Here is a 21,774-nt window from a genome sequence, read left to right as displayed (position 1 = left end):
ACAAGGGAAGTAGAACTGCGGGGATGGATGGGAGGGTCGATGAGGAATACGTCGGAGGAACATCCCGTCAAAAGAACGTTACAAGGTAAGAAGTAACTTGTTCTTCGAAGGGATTGTGTCCTCCGACGTATTCCTCATCTTAGATATGCTCCCATAGCTGTATTCTATTATTGGAGGAGGGAGTACTGACTTCATGCTGTCTTCTATTGATGAATAGAATGCAGTACAGCCCTTCCAAACCTAGTCTCTTGACTGGAGGAGGAATCCAAATTGTAAAATCGTGTAAAGGTATGGACAGACGACCATGTAGCGGCTGCACAGATGTCTTTAACCGGCACATCTCTTTTGAGGGCCGATGAAGCTGCAATACCTCTGGTCGAATAAGCCCTAGGGTTTTGAGGGGGCTCTTTTCCTGCCAATTTATAACATTCCAGAATGGCTAGAATGATCCATCTGGAAATGGTCTGCTTAGTTATTGGTAACCCCAGCTTGTGACCTGTGTAACCTACAAACAGCTGGTCTGCCTGTCTTATCCTGGCTAGTCTACTGATGTAAAAACTTAAAGCCCTTCTAGGGTCTAGCCTGTGTAACCTCTCTTCCTCTTTCCCCGGGTGAGGAGGAGGATAGAAAGATGGTAGGGTAATCTTCTGAGTGATATGGAATTCAGAAACAACCTTTGGGAGGAAATTAGGCTTCACTTGCAGGACAACTTTGTCTTTGTGAAAGATAGTGTGAGGGGGTTTACAAGAAAGAGCTTGTAATTCGCTCACCCTTCTAGCAGATGTAAGTGCTATTAATAAAACAGTTTTAAGGGTAAGGAATCTTAACGAACAAGAATGGAGTGGTTTGAAAGGTGTGCCCATCAGGAAAGTTAGGACTAAGTTTAAATCCCATAGGGGAACTTGAATGGTCTTGGGGGATAAACATTGGTTAACCCCTTAAGAAATTGTATTACCAAGGGTAACTTGAAATAGGATGGTTCTTCCGCAGTGCGCTTAAAGATGGATAGCGCTGCGAGATAGCCCTTAATGGTGCCAACTTGAAGGCCTGAATTTGCCAAATATAGTAGGAAGGACAAAACCATTGGTGTACCACATGAAAAAGGGTCGATATTCTGTTCTCTACACCAGCTGCAAAATCTGTTCCAACGGCAGCGGTATAAAGACTTTGTTGCTGGCCTCCTTGCCGAAAGCAACACCTCCATAACATCATCAGGGAGGTCCCAATCCTTGTACCTCAGCCTTTCAGAAGCCAAGCGTGAAGGTTTTGATGTCTGGATGGAGAACCTGACCTCCCTTCTGTGAGAGTAGGTTCTCTCTGAGTGGAAGTCGAATTGGAGGGCAGATGGACAAGTCTAGAAGGTCCGGGTACCACGTTCTCCTGGCCCAATCCGGGGCAATTAGGATCATGGTTCTCCGGAATCTTCTCAACCTCCTGATCATTTGAGGAATGACAGGGACCGGTGGGAACGCGTACAGAAGCGGAAACTCCCAGTCCACTATGAACACGTCTCCCAGAGCTCCTCTCAGGGGAAATTCCCTTGAGCAGAACAGATCGCATTTCCTGTTGAGGCTGGTGGCGAACAGATCTACCTGAGGGGTTCCCCAAAGGGCGAAGATCTCTTGAAGGACTTCCTGAGCTAGCTCCCACTCGTGGGAGACTGTGCTCTGCCTGCTCAGAGCGTCCGCTGTCAAGTTCTTCTCTCCGGCTAGGTGAACTGCCGATAGAGAGATTCCTTCTTGGATTGCCCAAAACCAGAGCTGTATCGCCTCTCTGCACAGGGGTAGTGATCCTACGCCTCCTCTTTTGTTGAGGTAATGTATGGCCACCGTGTTGTCCGTCATTATCAGGACGTTTTTCCCTTGTACAGCTGGCAGGAACGCCTTCAGCGCAAGTCTGATGGCTCTCAGCTCTAACAGGTTGGAGACCAACGACCGCTGATGGTCAAGTCGTTGGCGTGGGCTCCCCACCCCGTGAGTGAGGCATCTGTGACTACTGTTATCTCCGGCCAGGGTTGCCAAAACTGTTCTCCTTTCAGAATGTTCTCCTGACAGGCCCACCACTGAAGGTCTCGAGCTACTCCGTCGGGAACCTGAAGAAGATCTGTCATTCTCCCTGAGAATTGTGACCACTGAGTCCTCAGTGCCCACTGGAGGGACCTCATTCTCAGGCGAGCCTCTGGCACTAGGAAAATGCAGGATGCCATGAGGCCTAGCAACCTCAAAAAGTCGAAGGCTGGGAGACGTTGGGCATGTTGGAACTTGGTAACCATCTGTAGAATATCTTGAGCCCTCACCTCTGGTGGCGAGGCTTTTCCTAGGGAAGTGTCCAGGATCGCTCCTATGAACTGGTGTCTCTGCGATGGTATCATTTGTGACTTCTTTAAATTGAGGGAGAAGCCCAGTCTGTGAAGGGAGTGGCACACGTGATTTAGCTGGATCTGAGCTTGTTCCGAAGAAACAGCCCTGATCAACCAATCGTCCAGGTAGGGGTAGACGTGAATCCCTTCCCTCCTTAGACTTGCCGCCACTACCGACATTAACTTGGTGAAGACCCTCGGGGCGGAGGTCAGCCCAAATGGCAGCACTCGAAATTGATAGTGAGAGTTGCCAATTGCGAACCTCAGGTATTTCCTGTGTTTGAGATGGATAGGCACATGGAAATAAGCGTCCTGAAGGTCCAGAGATACCAACCAGTCCTGGAACTGAAGGGCCTGGAGGATCTGAGAAAGAGTGACCATCTTGAATTTGTCTTTCCTGAGGAATTTGTTCAATTCTCGCAAGTCCAAGATGGGTCTCAGTCCTCCGTCTTTCTTCGGAATGAGAAAGTAAGGGGAGTACCAGCCCTTGTTCCTCTCCGCTACAGGTACCGGTTCTATGGCACCTTTCTCTAGCAGGTCTAAAATTTCCTGCAAGAGGAGCGGATCTGAAGCTTTCTGAGAGCTGATCCCCAGTGGATGACTGAGGTATACGTAGGAAAGGTAGGCAGTAATCTTGGGCAACTGTTTCCAATGCCCAAGCATCTGACGTGATAGCCTGCCATACCGCCAGATGTTGAGTCAACCTGCCTCAGAGTGGTTTTGGGGCGGCTGATGCAGATGCCGGTGGTAAAGAGGCACCTGCTGTTGCGGCTTTTGAATATCTACCTCGTCCACCTCGGGTAGTTGTTCTTTGTCCCCTTTGAGCCGGTCGTCCTCTACCTCTTCCGAATGCGGAGTAGAAGCGAAAGGACTTGCCCCTCGCAGATGTTCCTGTGGGACGAAAAGGTGTCTGACGGATTGCAGCTCCTAGGGATTTTGCTGCTGCTTTTGAAGTTTGCAGTTTCTCTAAACTGTCATCCGCCTTTTTCCCGAACAAAGAAGAGCCATCGAATAGCATGTTCAAGAGCCTGGCTTGCAGATCTGGGGCAAAACCAGACTTTCTCAACCAAGCGAATCTCCTGGTTGTTGTACTTGCCGCCATTGCTCTGCTGATACTGTCAGCCGAATCAATGCCCGTCTGGAGGGATTCGCACATAGCGTCTTTACCGTCCTGTATAATATTCAGGAACGCATCCCTTTCTTCTCCCTCCGGGATGCAGTCAGCCGCTGTAGAAGCACACTCCCAAAGTGTATGGCTGAATCTAGCAAGGGTGCAAGTAGCATTAACAGATTTTAACGCCATGCTACATGCCGAAAAGACTTTCTTTACCATAGCATCATATTCTTTATCGTCCCTGTCCTGTGGGACGGTAGGATAAGCCATCTTGACATCGGTAGAGGATGTTGCCTGTACCACCAGACTTTCTGGGGATGGGTGTTTAGACAAAAACCCCGGGTCTGTAGAGGATACCCTGTACTTTGTAGACGGTTTTTTATTTACTGCTGGTACGACATTTGGGGTTTCCCAGTTTGTCATGATCTTCCTCTGAAGAGCTTTATGAAAAGGCACCACAGGATCTTCCTGTGGGCCTTTGTCAAGAATATCCGTGAGGTCATCTTGTTGGAAAGATTGAGAAGGTGCAGACCACCCCATAAACTCTGTGATCCTGGCCTTTAAGGCTCTATAAGGGGGTTTCAGCATGCTCCCCCGGGTCTGGCCTAGCAAACTCCACCTCAGGGGAGGTGTCTAACCCACTTGCCTCATGTAAGGAATCATGAAGATCCTTTAACCTGCGTTCTTCAGAGGAAAATTCCTCGCTAATTGGGGTTACAGGTCCCTGCAACTCAAATGTGTCTTCCTGTTCAGACAATACACCCTCTTCCAATATTGAGGACATAGTTCTCAATTTTTCTTAACTCCTAAAGGGTGTAAACCCCATTTCCAAGGCAGAGGGTGCCGAACTTGTCATAATCGGCCCCGAAAACGTCGATGTCGTTGACGCAGACGTCGAAGGCTACGAGCATGGCGTCGAAAACAAAGGCGGAGGCCTCGAAGACCTCGACAGAATTGGGATTCTACTCGACAATCTCAAAGCCATCGACGTCGAGGACCTGGGGATAGACACTGGGTGTGTCTTAACCGTGACTTTTCTTGGTGTCGACACCGGTGTCGAAGCTGGCGCCGAGTCGACAGACTCGTGTGTCGAAGGTCCCTTTGACAACGGCGTCGAAGACATCGACCTCGACGGAACTTTCGTCGACGGCGTCGACGGAACCTTCGAGGAAGGTTTGGAGGTCATAGTCCTGCTCGAGGGTTCGTGACGCGCTCGAGAGGTTTCCTTCGCCGGGTACTGCGACTCGCGGCGTTTTTGACCTTCGGGTCTTTCGACCAGAGCATCGCTCTCGGCCGTCTTCGAGGGGGTCGAGGCCGCTTTCTCGAAGACGCTCATCATATTTTTGCGGAATTCCTCCCATTCAGCCCGGGAACTATGTTTCGTGGGGCACGGGATTCTCTTTGGCGAAACAGAGAAAGAGGAAGACGGAGAAGGGGATCTTCGACGTCTCCTCTTTGAGTGCTTCGATCTCGAGGAGTGACGAGACCCACTCCGAGATCTGGAGCGCGAATGGTGACGAGGAGACGAATGTCTCGACTTTGTCGACGAAGAAGAAGCTTTAAAAGTCTTACCTTTCTCCAGCTTCCCCCTACGCTCCTTCAGGGCCTTAGCTGTCATGGACATACAGTCCTCGCACTCCGAACAATGGTGTTCAGCTCCCAAACACCACAGACAAACTCTGTGAGGGTCAGTCAGCGACATCTTTTTCCCACAATCTCGGCATTTTTTGAAGCCGGATCGAGGAGTTGTCGGTTCCGACAAAGAAACCATTGAGTACGGATCGAATAACTCGAGGTAAATAGGTTTAACCTGACAAAACTGAGCAACGGTATTCCGAGGCACTGAGTACGCGCGGAAAAACGGAACTGAGCAACCGGCGCTGTGCGCGGCCTTTATAGCCAGGATGATGTCGGCGTCGATACGGCGGCTGTCGAGGGACATCGACTCGAAGGACGTCGACGCGCAGCGCCCTCTAGAGAAATTTTTTTCCAAGGCCAGCAGAGCTGGAAGGAGATATCTAAGATGAGGAATACGTCGGAGGACACAATCCCTTCGAACAATATATTTTTAGCACAAACGTATTACCCGTCAGACAAGTTTCAAGGGATTTGAGTGCGAATTTTTGTTTTTAAATCATTTCTGCAATATATAGCGGCAATTGCTGATGAAAGGCTAGAGTGCTGTTGGCAGGTTGCTTTTTCTCCACATATTTCACCATCTTTTTTTATGATGTGGTTCAGTTTGAGAGTTACAAAGCTTGTTCCTTATGTGAAGTTTAAACAGATTTGTTCGGCGATATTCTGTCCATGATGGTCTGGTTTATCCTGTTGTGATGTCTTGAGTTAGTCATCAGGTGGTCTATTCTTAGTTTCCAACTTGGCTTGTATAACAAGGGTGACTCAAAGGAGGGATGTCCGATAGCACCATGTTTCACAGGAATATAGAGCCTCTTAGTTCATGCATTGCATCCCCTCTCTTCAATGTGCTCTTAAGCTGTCAAAACACTGCATTTGGCTCTTTAAAACAAATAAAAATCAAAGCTTTACAGCCCCAATGCAATCATGGCTTCAATACCAAAGTTTTGGTCCAATAATTGGGCATTTTTGGCTGTGACTGCAGCAGGCGGCATGCAGATTAATTTATTGGCTGTTCCCGACTGATATATGCAAGGGGATAGTTGTTCTTTAGTAAGGCATGGTGAGCTCAAATGATCGTAGACTCTTGCGAGTACCCAACACCCCATCAAATGGATTATTAGGCATCTTCATTTCCCGTTGAGAGGCGTTGGTACATGTTTTTACCAAAAATGAATGTTTATTCCATAGTAAGGTGTGGATATTAAACCGTGATTGAAGACCTGCCTCAAGTGGCACCATCCCAGAAAACAGGATGGTTACCTGGATTCATTTTCGGGACAGGAGCTCCCACACTTTCTGCAACAGCAACCACTTACCACAACATGCTTGTGTGGATGCAACTGCTGCACACTTTTTATCAGTCGTTTACTGTGCAGTTTGGGAGCCATTCTGGCAATCCCAGAGAGAGTTTTAAAGTTTGAATGTGTTCAAAATCACAATATCTTTTAATCTTTAAGGCACAGGCAGGTGATTGAATGAGAAAGAGAAAAGCACAATATCTTTTCTTCAGCAGTTTCTTCTCCTGGTGGCCCAGTATCCACATGGGGATCCTCAGAAGCCACTATACCCACAACTGTTCATCTATCAAGCACAATAGCAAGCAGTTACATCTTCACCAATGCACTAAATTATAAATGCAAAGTGCAAATACACATGCCTAAAACATGGAACTCCCTAAACCAAGGCCTCAAATGGAAGATACTCCAGAAGAATCTTCTGGACAATGCCTATTGATCAGGTCGCCAACACCAGTTATCAGCCAATCCTCAGCATATTACCCACCGACCCTCAATCAACACCAGGTATCTTATCGAGTTATTTGTGTAATACTTTAGACCCAACCATTCCCTATATCCATCCCCAGTGACTGCAAACCTGCACATTAACCCACTAGTTTCCCTGATCTGTATAATATCCAAGTTGCTGAGCATGTAACTTCTTCTTAGTCGACAAAAATGAAATCCAGATGCACAGATATTCATACAATTAATACAATTGTTAATTTTAGACTGATGCTGCATCCAAACATGTGGTGGTATCTTATTGAAGTCACAATGCTCAATTCAAAGTGGCACAACATCAAACGAGAAGCACTGCATGATCAAATTAGAACAGTAGGGAGGACTTAATTTGCCAAGTTATGACTCTGGAGATGTAAAGAGACTTTCTCCTGTGCAAACCTGAATACAAAGACATTTAGTTGCATGCAATCAGCACCAAAGATGAAGTATTTGCAATTAGAACCAGAGGACAAACTGCATCATCAGAGAACTGTCAATTAACAGAGGTTGCAGCTCATTACATTATTGAATATCAACAAAGACCCTACATATGTTATGCACCCTCTTTGCCAACAGGAACTGTTAATTAAGCAGTACAAGTAAATAGGCACTACTAAAAACGTAATGTTTTATGTGTGCAAAATAATTGACAATGTTTGTCTAAGTGCTCATGCCAAAGAAGTACTTTGTATTTCATGTCCAAATGTAAAACACACAAAGCAGAAGTTGAACATGCGCTGGAATCACAGATCTACAACTTCACTAAAACTTCCTTCCTAGTGTGGCAGAGAGTAGTCCTCACACAAAGATTGGTTTCTGTGTCACTGATCAACCAGCGCCCTTATGATTTCAGCCGTTTGCCGAAGGTATCCATCAGAGTGTAATTCTCAGTTTACTCACATAAACTGTCCCGTTTCTTTCCTTCAGTAGTTTTCAAAAAGGTATTACAGGCATCACTTCAATTGAATCATGCATACTTCCAAAACAGGAACTAAACTGGAGTACAAATAAAGAAAAGGCTGTCCATAAGGCCCAATCACACTGGACATTACTAACGTATTCCAACAAATGTTATTTCAATTGCTGGATGCCAAAACCACCCAAGAACAACTCCCCAAATAGTCAGGAGATTGTGCAAATGAACACAGAAGAACACAAAATGATATCATGCAGGTATTTTACAGTACCTAATGCATGGACAGCTCACCCTCTTGTGAGGCAAAAAACCTTGGCGTCATCTTCAACTCCTCTCTCTACTTCTCTCCTCACATCACAGACCTTGCCAAGAAGGCCCATTTCCATCTGCACATACTCGGAGGCATTCTCCTTTTCCTCACCTTCCCCCAGAAACTCAATCTCTCCAGAGCTCTGGTCCTCTCTAGGCTGGGCTACTGCAACAGCCTCTTCCTCAATGGATCCAAATCCTCACTTCGCCCCCTTCAACTAATCCACAATAGGACTGCAAGACTTATCCTTGGCCTCAAGTCCAGGGAGCGCATCTCTCCAGCCCCAAAACCTCTGCACTGGCTCCCGGTTGCTGCGAGGATCAAGTTAAAGAGCCTCTGCATCATCCAAAAGGCATGACCCGGCTATATCCAACTCTCTCTGCCTAAATACCTCCCTGCTAGAGCCCGACTCTCTGCAGATCACATGCTTTTCCACACAGACAGCAGGGGGGCGATGGGGGCAGCCACTTTGGGATAATATACCAATGAGTATTTGGTACAATGTTCTAGCCCACCTGCCAGGTTTGCTTAACTACACAGAAGTATTAGGTGGTACCAGAGGTTTCATGAAACCGGCAGATATTGAAGCGAAGTGATTCATCTACCTAGCTGTTCCTACTTGAGGGTTCTGAAGGTACCAACATTGATGGGGTAAAGGTGGTGCAGATGGGTCACAAAATCCAGTGAGGACAGCAGAGGTTGCTTATGAGCCATACATTGGGGATGAGGTTTGATTGGTTTGGGAGTCTGGTTGAATGTGAAGAAAAGAGGAAAACGCTGGGAATATTTTTAGTAGTTTTCTGAATGTAACAAAGGTGGCTTCTTCTGTAAGGTGGAATTGTGTTTCAGAGACACCAACAGCTTCTTTGAAAGAGTATCTACCAGTGCAGGCATGGAGGGTGAGAGGTATGAATGTCATCGGGTTTATCTAGGTTCTCGTAGGGAGATTCTTATTGAGGAAAGCAAATCTGTACATTTTAATTACTTTCACCTGAAGGGATTCATGCAGAACAAAAGTATTTCATCTGTATAGAGGAAATGGTTGGGAGAAATGGGAGTTGGAGAGATGTTGAGACATGCTCTGAGGGAACAAGGCACCTTTCTACCAGAAATAATTTGTACAAGTGCAGGGCATGGCAAGAAAGCACCTAAATTAGAAGGTGGATAAGAATGGCACAGAAAGATAGCATTAAGGGAGCAGATGCAAATAAAATCTTTGCAGATAATCTAGGGAACATTACAATATGCACTCAAATAATATATAGAGCACCCTTAAAGATGCGGCAGTTATACGAACAATTAGCGATGGTTAATCATAAGCTATAAATTAAATTAAAGGGAAGCAACTATTAATGGGGCACTACAATTTGCCGAGCTCTTAAATGCCCGAAAGGCAGATTTGCTCAAGCAAGTAGTAACAGCTCACTAAAATTGTATTGTTTGAGCAGGACCCTATAAATAGTGTGTTACAAATGCCAAGGATAATGGTCTTTGTACCAGCAAACACGATAAGAATAGTCTTTATAGTAGTACGGAAGCTTGACGACTGTGCTGGAGAAGTAAACAGAACCACTTACGCCACAAAGGCAAAGTGCAAAAATGACAAGGTGGTCATTTTGAAAATCCACAGTACTAAATCAGTGAATGGACAATGGATATTTGTACAGGCAGGTGAATGAAACACAATTTGCAAGGGTGGCCAATAAAGTTACTAGGGGAAGCAAGGCAACATAAAATAACTGCTCAAAAACACTCAATGTTAGCAAAAGAAAGCCAAGGTGTACCAGAGACTAAATGCAGAACAAATGTAGGGAAGGTGGATGTTTTTTTCTACACAGTCGCATTGATATTCTGAATTCCAGGTTCAAAATTAGATTGATTTCACATTGGTTATTTTACTAAACTCCTGTCAGATCTCTGAAAGGGCTCTGCCACCCTTCTATTCAGTCACTGTGAGACCCACTTAACCATACTCAAAACGCAGTAGGGAAAATATAAGAGGAGCACTTACGATAATGTTCTTCCTTTCCAGACACAAATAACAAAAATGTGGAGACACTGCATAGCTATGCTACATAGGGGTAGGTTTTGTCAATAAAAAAGGAGCCTGATAACAGACATAGCAACAAAAAAAGCAGACCAAACTGCCATCTGCTAAATGGAGAGGGGCCCTTGCTTTACTAGGAGGTTATTCCAATTTTTGTTCCAATACCCAGCGTATCCTTTCGAAGTAGTTGCCACTTACCCTACTCCTGGAGCATCTTTGCGTTTTTAACGGAAACAGAAAAATCAATTGACAATGAGGCTGCCAACAGAAAGGTCACCATAAAGACACCAGAAACTAAGGATGCTTGCATTGTCAAATGTTTTGCTATTGGAATGTTTGATCCAAAGACCATGTTCAAAGTCGAGCACTGTTACAGTAACCCCCCCTCTCCCCCCCCACATGCATTGAGAAAGCTCTTCAGATTATTTTGAAAATCGATTTCAGGTGCGTGTGCCTTTACATCTGTGCACCTCTTTGCATTGCATTTGACCTATGGACCCCTCATCTAATCTCTACTCTCTCTCATCTTCTCCCATTAACGGTGGCACAATGTGCGAAGTCCTCTTGGCCGGCTTCTCATCTTCATGTTGCTTCGTTAATGTCTACCACACAGGCCCTATCTTGGTTCAGGCTCCTCAACCCAAACTCCCTTCTCTTTGACTGGATCTTGCCGTCTCTCATTAACTTCATGCTTCTCCTGCCTCTCCCCAACTACTTACTCTATCATTCCCACTCCGACTGGTGTACCACACCCCTGCACCCCACCTCAGAAAATCTTAAAAAGGCAGAGGCCTCCTCCATCTGGCAATTCATAACACCCACTCAGCCAACAAACACTCTGCTGACATCTGCCTCCTTCTTGAAGACATTCACCTAGACATTCTTGCTCTTACCGAGACACGGTTCAATGCCAGCCAAGCAACTGCTTTTGACTCCCTCCTCCCCGATGGCTTCAAGATAATTTCCAAACCTCAACCTCACCCTCACCGTGCTGGTGGTGGGGTTGCCTTAATCTTCCCTGAGTGGGTTCCTTTTTCCATCTTACCCACCCAGCTCTACTCTACTTTTGAGAGCCTGGTTTGCAAGTTGGTCATCTCGCCCTCCTCCACCCTGACCATTGCTACTATTTACCAGCCTCCTGTTCCTCTCTGAATGGTCCGATTTCGGTTCTTCCATACTTTCATCCACCTCGAATCTCCTCCTCTTGGGGTATTAAAACATCAAATTCGACTCCCCTGTCTCAGCATCCACTCTTTTCATTGACCTCTGCACCTCTCTTTCCCACTCCATTCTCCCTTCTGTTCCAAGACTCTGCTAGACACACTCTGGACGCCTTTATACACTCTGATCTCTCTCTCTCTCTCTCATCCCCACTAGTCATCCCTCTCTCTTGGTCAGACCATTCTCGCCTCTCCTCCCACCTGGGTCCCTTTGGCCCTCTGACCACAAACCCAAAAGCCCTGCCAACCTTGTTCACTAACATTCGCCCGATGAAACGAATGCCAGCTGCTGCCTTCACTTCATTTGTCCCCTCTTACCCCACTACCTCAGACACTACCACTGAATCTGCTCTCAGCAACCTCCACTTGACCATCACCAATACTCTTGACATTCTTGCCCCAGTCATGAGGATTCACCTGAAACCTGCTTCTAAGCAGAACACCCTGAGGCGTAGACAGGGTAGGGCTTGAGCGGGCAAGGCCCAACCAAAATCTGTAAGTGCCCACTACGCAGAGCTGTGTAGGTTTTTACAGATGTTAATGCCACTGTGCTGAGCCAAACTAAATTAGCTCCAGGCCACACTTGTTAGAGAATCCTGGCTATGCCTCTGAGAACACCTGGTACGACTCTGAACTTGCAGCCTTGAAACAAAAGTGCAGGGCGGCGGAAAGGAAGTGGCAAACTTCAGGTTCATCCTCTGACAAACTGGTCTGCCGCCTGCTCCAAAGGCAATACAGACTCTTCATCCATGCCAAGAAAAGAACCCACATTCAGGCACGGGGTTCCGATGCATCAAACAACATGGCTGAAGTTTCCAAGATCTGCAGGGAACTAGCCAACCCGTCCGCAGTCTTCTCGTCCCCTCGTCATTCCCAGGCCCTCTGCAACGCACTGGCCACTCACTCCGCCACCAAAACTCAAGACATCCTGAACACACTTGTTACTCAGTCCCCCAACTCATCAAACGCCACCTTGCCTCCCTTAGCCCCTCACCTGCCTCTGTCCCTCTCCTCCCCTCCCGTAACACCTGAAGAAGTTAACAGAGTTGTCCGTTTCATGAAGGTCTCTTCTAAACAGTCTTCTTGAAAATGTGGGGAGCCTTTTTTATAGGGTACCTCCTCAATTGGACCTCAGCGCCCTTTTTGATAATAGTTTATTGTTCACCAATTACGGTCGCATGCCTAGGTAACAACAGAGTCTTCCTGGCCCCCTTGCTCCGTTCGAAAATGTATATAAGGGTTGTGTTACTCTTACTAATATCATGCGCCCTTGTCGTATCGTTGTAAGAAAAGATAAATCAATGCTTCTTATACTCCATTCTCAAGTCATTGATTTTTTATTACTCCTTTGGTTCCTTAGAAAAATGCCCTATATGATTACACGTGTTTCGACATTCTATGTCTTTTTCAAATCAGGGCTAGTTAAACATTACATAACAAAAATTACCATTTTTATAAATCCAAAAATGCACCCAATCAAAAATTAAACAACATTGATGAATGGCCATTTTGAGGGAGGGGGTAGGGTGGGATTGTTAGGAATGAGAAAAACGTTTTTCAAAATGGAGAAACAGAAATATTTGACAAAACACAATGAGAAAGAAAATTATTGTTAGAAATTGATTGATAAAAGATCGCTTCATAATTGTTTTATGTGTTCATCATCGAGTGTGTCGCTCACTCTTATTTCTTACCTAATCTGTTTCGTTCAAAATTCATAAGTTGAATGCTTAATTTCAATGGTCATGGGTTAAATCCCTAAAACATAAACATCATAAGGCTCATTAGTGAGTTTATTTGCCCCGCGTTATGTCAAATCACTTCAAATACTCAATGGGGCTGTTATTTTCTCGGCGGAGAGCGTGAGTATCAGTGCCATTAACTATGTTTAACTATGTTGATCATTGCAATGCCTCTTGGCATCTCTCACTATTATGACTAGATCCAAAGAGTAATGCCACGTGGTCGCCACGTGTAGTTGGACCGTATAAACAGGACCCCCATTTCAGAGCCCCCTCAGCACGCTTACCTGCTCCTTGCGAGCGTATTCCGTTTCTAAAAGTCCCCGTGCATTCTGCATCTAGGTACTGATATTATTGTCAGCTTACTAACGGTACCGCTTAGTCCTACTACTATGTTTATTACTTTCGTCCTAATTCTTGCACAATACGATCAAAATGTCAATTGTTGTTTTGACGCAAGTTAAAATACTTCTTTTATATATATCAATTATGATTTACTAATCCAGGACGGAGTTTTAAACAAAAAAAAAATTTTTCTCGATAATTTACCAATAAATCACATTTCTTGATAGTCCCTGGTCCAGCACTGATTTAAATTTATCAATAAGGTAATTTTGTCTCTAAGGTGCAATATACATAACTAGGCTATAGTCAAAAACTGTTCCGATCCATAAGTCAAAATTGAAATTTTCCCAAAATATGGCCGCGGGTTTAAAAATAGAAAAAGGACTGTCAGGGACACGATCGGAACAGTTTTTGACTATAGCCTAGTTATGTATATTGCACCTTAGAGACAAAATTACCTTATTGATAAATTTAAATCAGTGCTGGACCAGGGACTATCAAGAAATGTGATTTATTGGTAAATTATCGAGAAAAAATTTTTTTTTGTTTAAAACTCCGTCCTGGATTAGTAAATCATAATTGATATATATAAAAGAAGTATTTTAACTTGCGTCAAAACAACAATTGACATTTTGATCGTATTGTGCAAGAATTAGGACGAAAGTAATAAACATAGTAGTAGGACTAAGCGGTACCGTTAGTAAGCTGACAATAATATCAGTACCTAGATGCAGAATGCACGGGGACTTTTAGAAACGGAATACGCTCGCAAGGAGCAGGTAAGCGTGCTGAGGGGGCTCTGAAATGGGGGTCCTGTTTATACGGTCCAACTACACGTGGCGACCACGTGGCATTACTCTTTGGATCTAGTCATAATAGTGAGAGATGCCAAGAGGCATTGCAATGATCAACATAGTTAAACATAGTTAATGGCACTGATACTCACGCTCTCCGCCGAGAAAATAACAGCCCCATTGAGTATTTGAAGTGATTTGACATAACGCGGGGCAAATAAACTCACTAATGAGCCTTATGATGTTTATGTTTTAGGGATTTAACCCATGACCATTGAAATTAAGCATTCAACTTATGAATTTTGAACGAAACAGATTAGGTAAGAAATAAGAGTGAGCGACACACTCGATGATGAACACATAAAACAATTATGAAGCGATCTTTTATCAATCAATTTCTAACAATAATTTTCTTTCTCATTGTGTTTTGTCAAATATTTCTGTTTCTCCATTTTGAAAAACGTTTTTCTCATTCCTAACAATCCCACCCTACCCCCTCCCTCAAAATGGCCATTCATCAATGTTGTTTAATTTTTGATTGGGTGCATTTTTGGATTTATAAAAATGGTAATTTTTGTTATGTAATGTTTAACTAGCCCTGATTTGAAAAAGACATAGAATGTCGAAACACGTGTAATCATATAGGGCATTTTTCTAAGGAACCAAAGGAGTAATAAAAAATCAATGACTTGAGAATGGAGTATAAGAAGCATTGATTTATCTTTTCTTACAACGATACGACAAGGGCGCATGATATTAGTAAGAGTAACACAACCCTTATATCTCTTCTAAACAGGTTTCCCCTTGCTCATCCAGAACCATCAAGAATAACATGGACTCTTGGCCCCGCCGATTTCTGCAACCACTCATTTGTGACTGGATCTTTCCCCTCCTCCCTTAAGCATTCCCCTGTGCACCCCCTCCTGAAAAAAACCTCCAGCATACCCAAACCTATTTTTACCAACTACCACCCTATTTCCATCACACCCTTCCTGGGGAAGCTGCTGGAGAATCTGGCACTGCCCCAACTCAACACGCACACCGAACTTGTTGGAGGTCTCCATGGCCATCAATCTGGAGGCACGGAAACTGCTCTTCTGAACACCCGTGAAGAACTGCTTGAATCTCTGGATTCTAACTCCCCAGCTGTCCTCATCCTACTCGATCTCTCCTCAGCTTTTGACATGGTCAACCACTCCATCCTCATACAAAGGATCCTCGATACACTTGGTATATCGGAACGGGCACTGGACTGGCTGACATGCATCCTAACTGACCGCTCGTCCCAAGTCATCCTCGGCAGCTTCTCCTCACCTACTTCCTTCTCAACCTGTGGTGTGCCCCAGGGTTCTATCCTCTTCCCTTGGCTCTTTAAAATCTACCTTGCTCTACTTGCACACCTCATCTCCTCTCGCACCCCCACCAACTTCCAGTGTTATGCAGACTACACACAATGCCTTTTCAATCATTCCTGCTGACCCTCTTGTACCTTCCATTATTCCTGACTGCCTATCTGCCATGCAGTCCCACTTCTAGCTCTTCCTTCTCAAAGGAATTCTCCCTTTTCTCACTTTTGCCCAGAGGCTCAATGTTACCCGAGCTCTGGTTCTCTCTAGGCTTGACTATTGCAATAGCCTCCTCCTGAATTTACCTTCTTTCACTCTGTGCCCCCTCCAGCTAATCCAGAATAGGTCAGCAAGATATTCCGTTGGCCTTAAGCCCAGGGACCGCATCTCTCCTGCCCTAAAAAGTCTTTACTGGCTCCCGGTTGCTACACAGATTAAATTCAGATCCCTCTGCATCATCCAAAAGGCTGTCTGGGCCCGGGGACCTCACTATTTTCAACTTTTATCTTACTAAATACTCTACCTCTAGACCACTACGTTCCTCCGGAACCAACTGTGTGCAAAGCGTTTCGCTAAACAGATGGTAGGTTGTCGATCGCTTTCCTAAGCTGGCTCCTCCTATGGAATGGCCTCCACCTTATCTCTGCATCTTGAGCAGGACTTTCTCAAATTCCAGAAGCTCCTCAAGACTTTCCTCTTTACCTCCCCCTTCCCTCCTCTGCTAATCCCACAGTTACTGTGATTGGTGTCTTGGGCTCTTATGCATCCTCGGGCCCCTGACCTCCCACACTCAATATCACCAGCTACTGTCTACCCTCAGCACTTGCCTTGGAACACCCTGCGCGCTGGAGGTTAGCACTTACACCCAACATGGCTGCTGGCCTTGTAGCACTCAACAATCCAATCACTTCATCTGTGTCTCACCCATGAGCTTGGACTCCCCAGCACTTACCCCTCTGCTCTCTTCCTTGCTACACATGCACGTTCTGAATACTCACAAGGCATAGTAGGTTTGTGCTCTTTCCCTCCACTACTTTAAATATTGGGTTTTGTAATGTGTCTCACTGCCTGGATCCCTCCCTTTGCCTTGTGGGTGCCTTGAAACAGTATGTTACTGGCTGTATAAGCGCCCAACAGGCAAACAAATAAATGACTGCAAGCCCTCCAAAGAGCAAATGAGTCTAATTATCAGGCAAAGACTTAAAGGGGGAAATCATTGACTCTTTCAGAGAGCCACTTTCTCTACCTCTAAACGCTATACCCTGGCTCTGATAACTCTATGATGTGCCAGCCCATAGACGTACAGGACAATGCACTGTTATGGCCAAAAGGGAGGATTCCCAACTTTCTTCACAAACAGATTAGGAGCAAGTTTGTCCCTCCAGACTCAGACGAAGCCACATAATGGGGCATGGTCACTTTGGTGGTGTCCTGCTCCAAGCGGCAGAAGCATTTGACATTGCTCTCTCTACAATACAGAGAGACTGTATGGATTTCCGTGAACCTGGATGCTTCTGCAATGGCAAAAAAAGGCGCTTTGGTTGGGTGTGGAATGAAACTGTTCCTTTAATTTTGACAAGAGAATCTACTAAGCAACATTCTGAATGGCAAAAAAGAATACAGAACTCCAGCTAAGGGCCCTCTTTTTCGAAGACCATTGGCCAGAAAAGTAGTATCCTATCCACAGACTGAAAAATATCCTACTATTTTATCTTCCAGTCCTCCACATCAAGAAATTAAAATGAGGCAGCTATAGCCACAGGGTGCAAAATCGGATAGCAAGAGGGGAGGAGTGGCAGGGGGAAAGGTATGTAGGGGGGGGGGGAGATGGCTACCCGACAGCTTTATGACCATGGTAAGGAAAATATAGGAACTCCAAAACAAGTAAAAATATGTATTTTACAAAATGTTTACGGGGTCCTGTGTGTATGGTTTGATCTCAAAAGGTGAAAGTTATGCGAGACAAATATAACAGCGTATTCTGATAATAACAGAACAAAATAAGGAATGGCTGTTCCATACGTTGGAGTCAGGGAAATACTTGTAAAACCAGTGAAACAGTCTTGAAATTAGAGCAAGTTTGGTAGAGGAACTGGCTAAGACATTGTGAGTAGAGTGGTATTCATTAAATTAGTACATGGGAGGTTCACAGTAGATAAATCAGATGGCTAGGAATGCTGGTATTCTCAGCCAGCTCTGACGCTGTGCTCCTCCCCTGCCTGCACCCTTACTTTACTCAATTTATGCATGCTGTTCCTTCCTCTTACCGCTATGTCCTCTGCCTTCACTAACAAAAATCTATGTTAGCATTTCAGACACAGCTTCTGTTTCGCTTTCCATAGCAGCATTTTATCTGCCAGCCTTTTGCATTCCCCTATATGAAAGAAGAGGGAGCTCAACCTGCTTAGCATTCAGAGTGCTTGCATCTAGCACAATTTTCCTGAAACAGCACATGGGCCCCGTGACAAGGTGCTAACAGCTGCACAGAATGCACCTATGGGCTATACCAGTTGTTAAAGGCCCAAAGCCTGCCCTGAAGGCCCTTTCCTTGGTCAGGCCATTTATTTGGGCTTCTGATACAGTCCATAGGTGCAGACTATAAATCAATATTAAGTCTGGGGATAATGAGGTGAGCACACAGTGGTTCTTGGTTCAGATCTCCACTGCTTTCTTAAGTGACGTTGCAGAGGTAATTGTACGAATGGTAGTTGATTTCAAAGGGTTTGAAGCTCTATCATAAGCGGACATGACAAGGAGTACAAAGAACGAGATTTGGCTCAGAAAAATCTCAAAGTGCAACTTTAATTAGATTTGGCAGCTCAAAGGAAATAAGCACTGAAAAGAAGTACAAGTATGGAGAGGAGTTCATAAAGGTTATCCAACTGAGAAGAAATATTTGATCTTGATCATAAACCCACAGATGAGGTTGCAACATTGCAGGAATGTCAAAAGGAGCACTATAGACTTGCCAAACCTACAGGAGAACAATGAAGGCTGTGTTGCAACAGTACACATCACTTATATTTGAGTCATTAGCATTAGCTGTAGAATCTACTCTGCTAAATGGTTAAACAGTGGAGAAAATAAAGCGTGTCTCCCAAAATCGTGCACGGTTTAGAGATGTATGAGCAGAGGCGTAAAAAAGTATTAAACGTGTACACTGGAAAAAAGGAGTAATGGGGTATAGGACAGACTTCGCAGTGATACCAGTAAAATATATATTTAAACAAACTATTCAATGGATAGAACAGCTACACAAGACATTTGGTAAGTCTATGAATGAGTTTGAAAAGGCCAGGGGTAAAACAGCAGTAAGTCAGCAAAACAACTGTTAAAGAGCAGGTGGCTCACTGTGACAAGCACTAAGGAGAAACCGATAGGATATGTGGACTTATCGACCCCCATATTTAACAAGGTTACTCGTCCAAAGAAATTAGTAGACTCATTAATGGAGCGACTTAATAGTGAATTTTATGTATTGAATTGTTTTCCTTACCATTCGGGAGGTTTTAAATAAACAATACAGCACTTCTAAAAATCCAGGAAAACATTTTACAACCAAAGCATTCACAGTATTTTCAATGTTTTTTGGCACAAAAATACTGCCAGCAATTTGGCAAATAGCCCTTTTGTGAACTGAGGTTGAAAAAAGACAAGTGCCAAACATTCAGACACTAACCACTGCACAAGAACAGATAGAAGCCACCTATCAGAACAGACAAGCACATTTATCAGGTGAGTATTTTTCCCTTGATTCCCACCTATGGCAATGCTTTGGGGGCCTATCTGCTAGATTGTGCTCATGGGAGGAAGAGAAATGTTTGGTAATGCGGTAAAAGACAGAGCCAGGGACGTGCTGCCAACACAGGGCAAGAGCAGAGCGAGAAACAGTTACCTGTAATGATGGCGGGATCCATCCAACTGCGTGGGTTGTCCCAGTTCAGGCTGTTGATGATGGTAGTGTTGGACGTAGGTGCACTGTGGTTGGTGTTGGAGGGGGAAGGCGTATTTGGCTGTCCACCAAAGTTGATGTTAATGTTCGGTAGTAGTGCCCTGAGCCCGTCCTGCCATTCCTTCATATTTAAACCCTCTATAGAATTGCTGTGGTCTGGGAGGTGTACCAACAAAAAAAAAAGAAAAAAAATGAAAAATCATAAGTGGAAGTTACAAAGACATTCTTCGGTTAAGGACATTATTGGGGTATTTATTTAGTTTAACACAATATTACAACTCATATGCCTGGCACAGCATGAGAGTTGGTACTGTGGTGCTTTAACACTCAGCCGCCATGATTAGAAATCAGAGGTTTGTTATACACAGTAAGCCATTGCATGGAAACTGTGTTTAAGGGTTAGTCTTCGTATAGTTCTCCTCAAAACAGCAGGGCAAGCTGTTAATAAGATTCCGGTTACGTTTGATACTCCACATTATGGTTGGTAAAAGTGGTGGAAATGATGACCCAGAAGAAAGAATATCAGAATGCTTACCATTGTTCTATTGGGGCCTACAGCTGGGGATGTCGATAAATCAATCAACAGGCAACTATACGCTTCTGTTTGCAGTGCTCTTATGCTGCTTCACATTTAGATACCCAAGCACTGATGTTAAGCTAACATATGTCAGTTTGGTTGAGTGCTGATGAAGAAATGGTAACAGCCAATGATGCAGTGCTCTAAGGTGACAGCTAGAGAGTAGTGTTGGGTATGTTTCAGATAAGTCTTTCACTAGAGGGGACAGGTTGAAACAGGCCAGAGGAAATGCATAATCCACTGCAGATGGAGAGTACAACAATGAGGATAAATGGACAGATGCTTTGAACAACACCCAGATACTTCTGGCAAATCCCAGTGGGAATGAGAATGTAGTACCTGTGAAAGGGCATCATGTGCTTTAGCTATGGCCCGATTGCTACCATTAATCACAGTGGTATTGTTATTAGTTACAATGTAACTGTGTGTATGTAAGAATTTGAAACTGTGCATAGATGTATACTGAGGCATAAGATCAGTTCCAGGGTAAAGACAATGCTCCAGCTGTTCACTTACACATTTAATGCAAAAGATTGACAGCCCAATAAATACAAATGATCAAGTTCACTGCTCCAAAGAAAGGCAAACACTTCTACACACTTCAAAGCAACCTTGCCTACCTACTACATAAATCTAACCCGTCTCGATTATCATAGGCATTGTGCAGCAAAATATTTCATCGTGGAACCAGTCTAATCTCTACTTTTAAAAGAGTGTGATACAGCAAGTAAAAATTAATTTCAATTTACAACATATTTAGGACTGAAACGCAGACTTCCTTTGCAGCTATCAGGGTATTAGCAACACTGGAATGTTAGCTTGACGAAGTGGAATATTTTCGAGCTAGATCGAATTGGTCACAGCACGTACAGCGGTTAATAAGTTGCCAAGTCAATTATCTGTCACTGTGGACACTCCTTTTCATTACTGTAGCATCATCTAACAGTGCAGGTGTGGTTTTAGCATTGTGCAAACATTCCTTCTAAGGGAAATACTTGAAAAAGTAAAACGCCTACTTATCAGTGTAAACCTGACAAGCATCTAAGTGACACACAGCAAAGAGTAGCCTTTAAAACCAGGCAAAGTTAAGCCTGTACCACAGGAACTCTCGTTTTACCACCACCATTCATTCTATCAAAATGCCTAACTACCACAGAACAACTGCTAGTTGTAACTAAAAATGCCCTCAACACTCGAATAACTTAGTTTAAAAAACTCACAATCTCAGTCCGAGAGGCAAGTAATTTGTTCTTCTCCTTCCTCCCACAGATTCCTCATCTTTTATAGACTCCCAAAGCAGAAGAATGATCTGGAGGAGGAAGGATAGCAAGGACAACAACCTAAACATGAAAACTCTGAAGGACTGCTCAGCCAAAACGACTGTCCTGGCCAGGCATAGAATCCAAGTAGTAATGCTTAGCGAACATGTGCCATGAAGCTCACGTCGCCGTTTGGCAAATATCCAGAACAGGGACACCAAAGTGCAGAGCAGAGGCCAACCCCTCTGGTTTAATGAGCCCTGGGATCCGCATAGACCTTTTTGCCAGTCCAATCATTGCATTCAGAGATGCAAAGAATGATCCACCGAGACATGGTCTGTTTGTTCACAGCCATGACGGACCGGGCAGTAACC

The 21,774-nt window shown here is 44.5% G+C and overlaps 1 protein-coding gene across 6 annotated transcripts in view; it reads right to left on the bottom strand.

Moving 5' to 3' along the window:
* The window catches only part of CNOT4 (CCR4-NOT transcription complex subunit 4), a 1,427,191-nt gene that overhangs the window by 58,147 nt on the left and 1,347,270 nt on the right, over positions 1–21,774 (bottom strand). For 4 of the 6 annotated variants that reach the window (XM_069628774.1, XM_069628772.1, XM_069628775.1 and 1 more), the window contains exon 12: positions 19,508–19,720. The exons of the other annotated variants lie outside the window; for them this stretch is intronic. In XM_069628774.1, coding sequence (XP_069484875.1) covers positions 19,508–19,720 — 213 coding nt within the window. The remainder of the gene's footprint in view (positions 1–19,507; positions 19,721–21,774) is intronic. 6 annotated transcript variants of the gene reach the window in all.

This window comes from Ambystoma mexicanum, chromosome 12 (assembly GCF_040938575.1).
Source record: "Ambystoma mexicanum isolate Mex_15411 chromosome 12, UKY_AmexF1_1, whole genome shotgun sequence".
Lineage (NCBI taxonomy): Eukaryota > Metazoa > Chordata > Amphibia > Caudata > Ambystomatidae > Ambystoma > Ambystoma mexicanum.
This window is presented reverse-complemented; position numbering and strand designations above follow the sequence as displayed.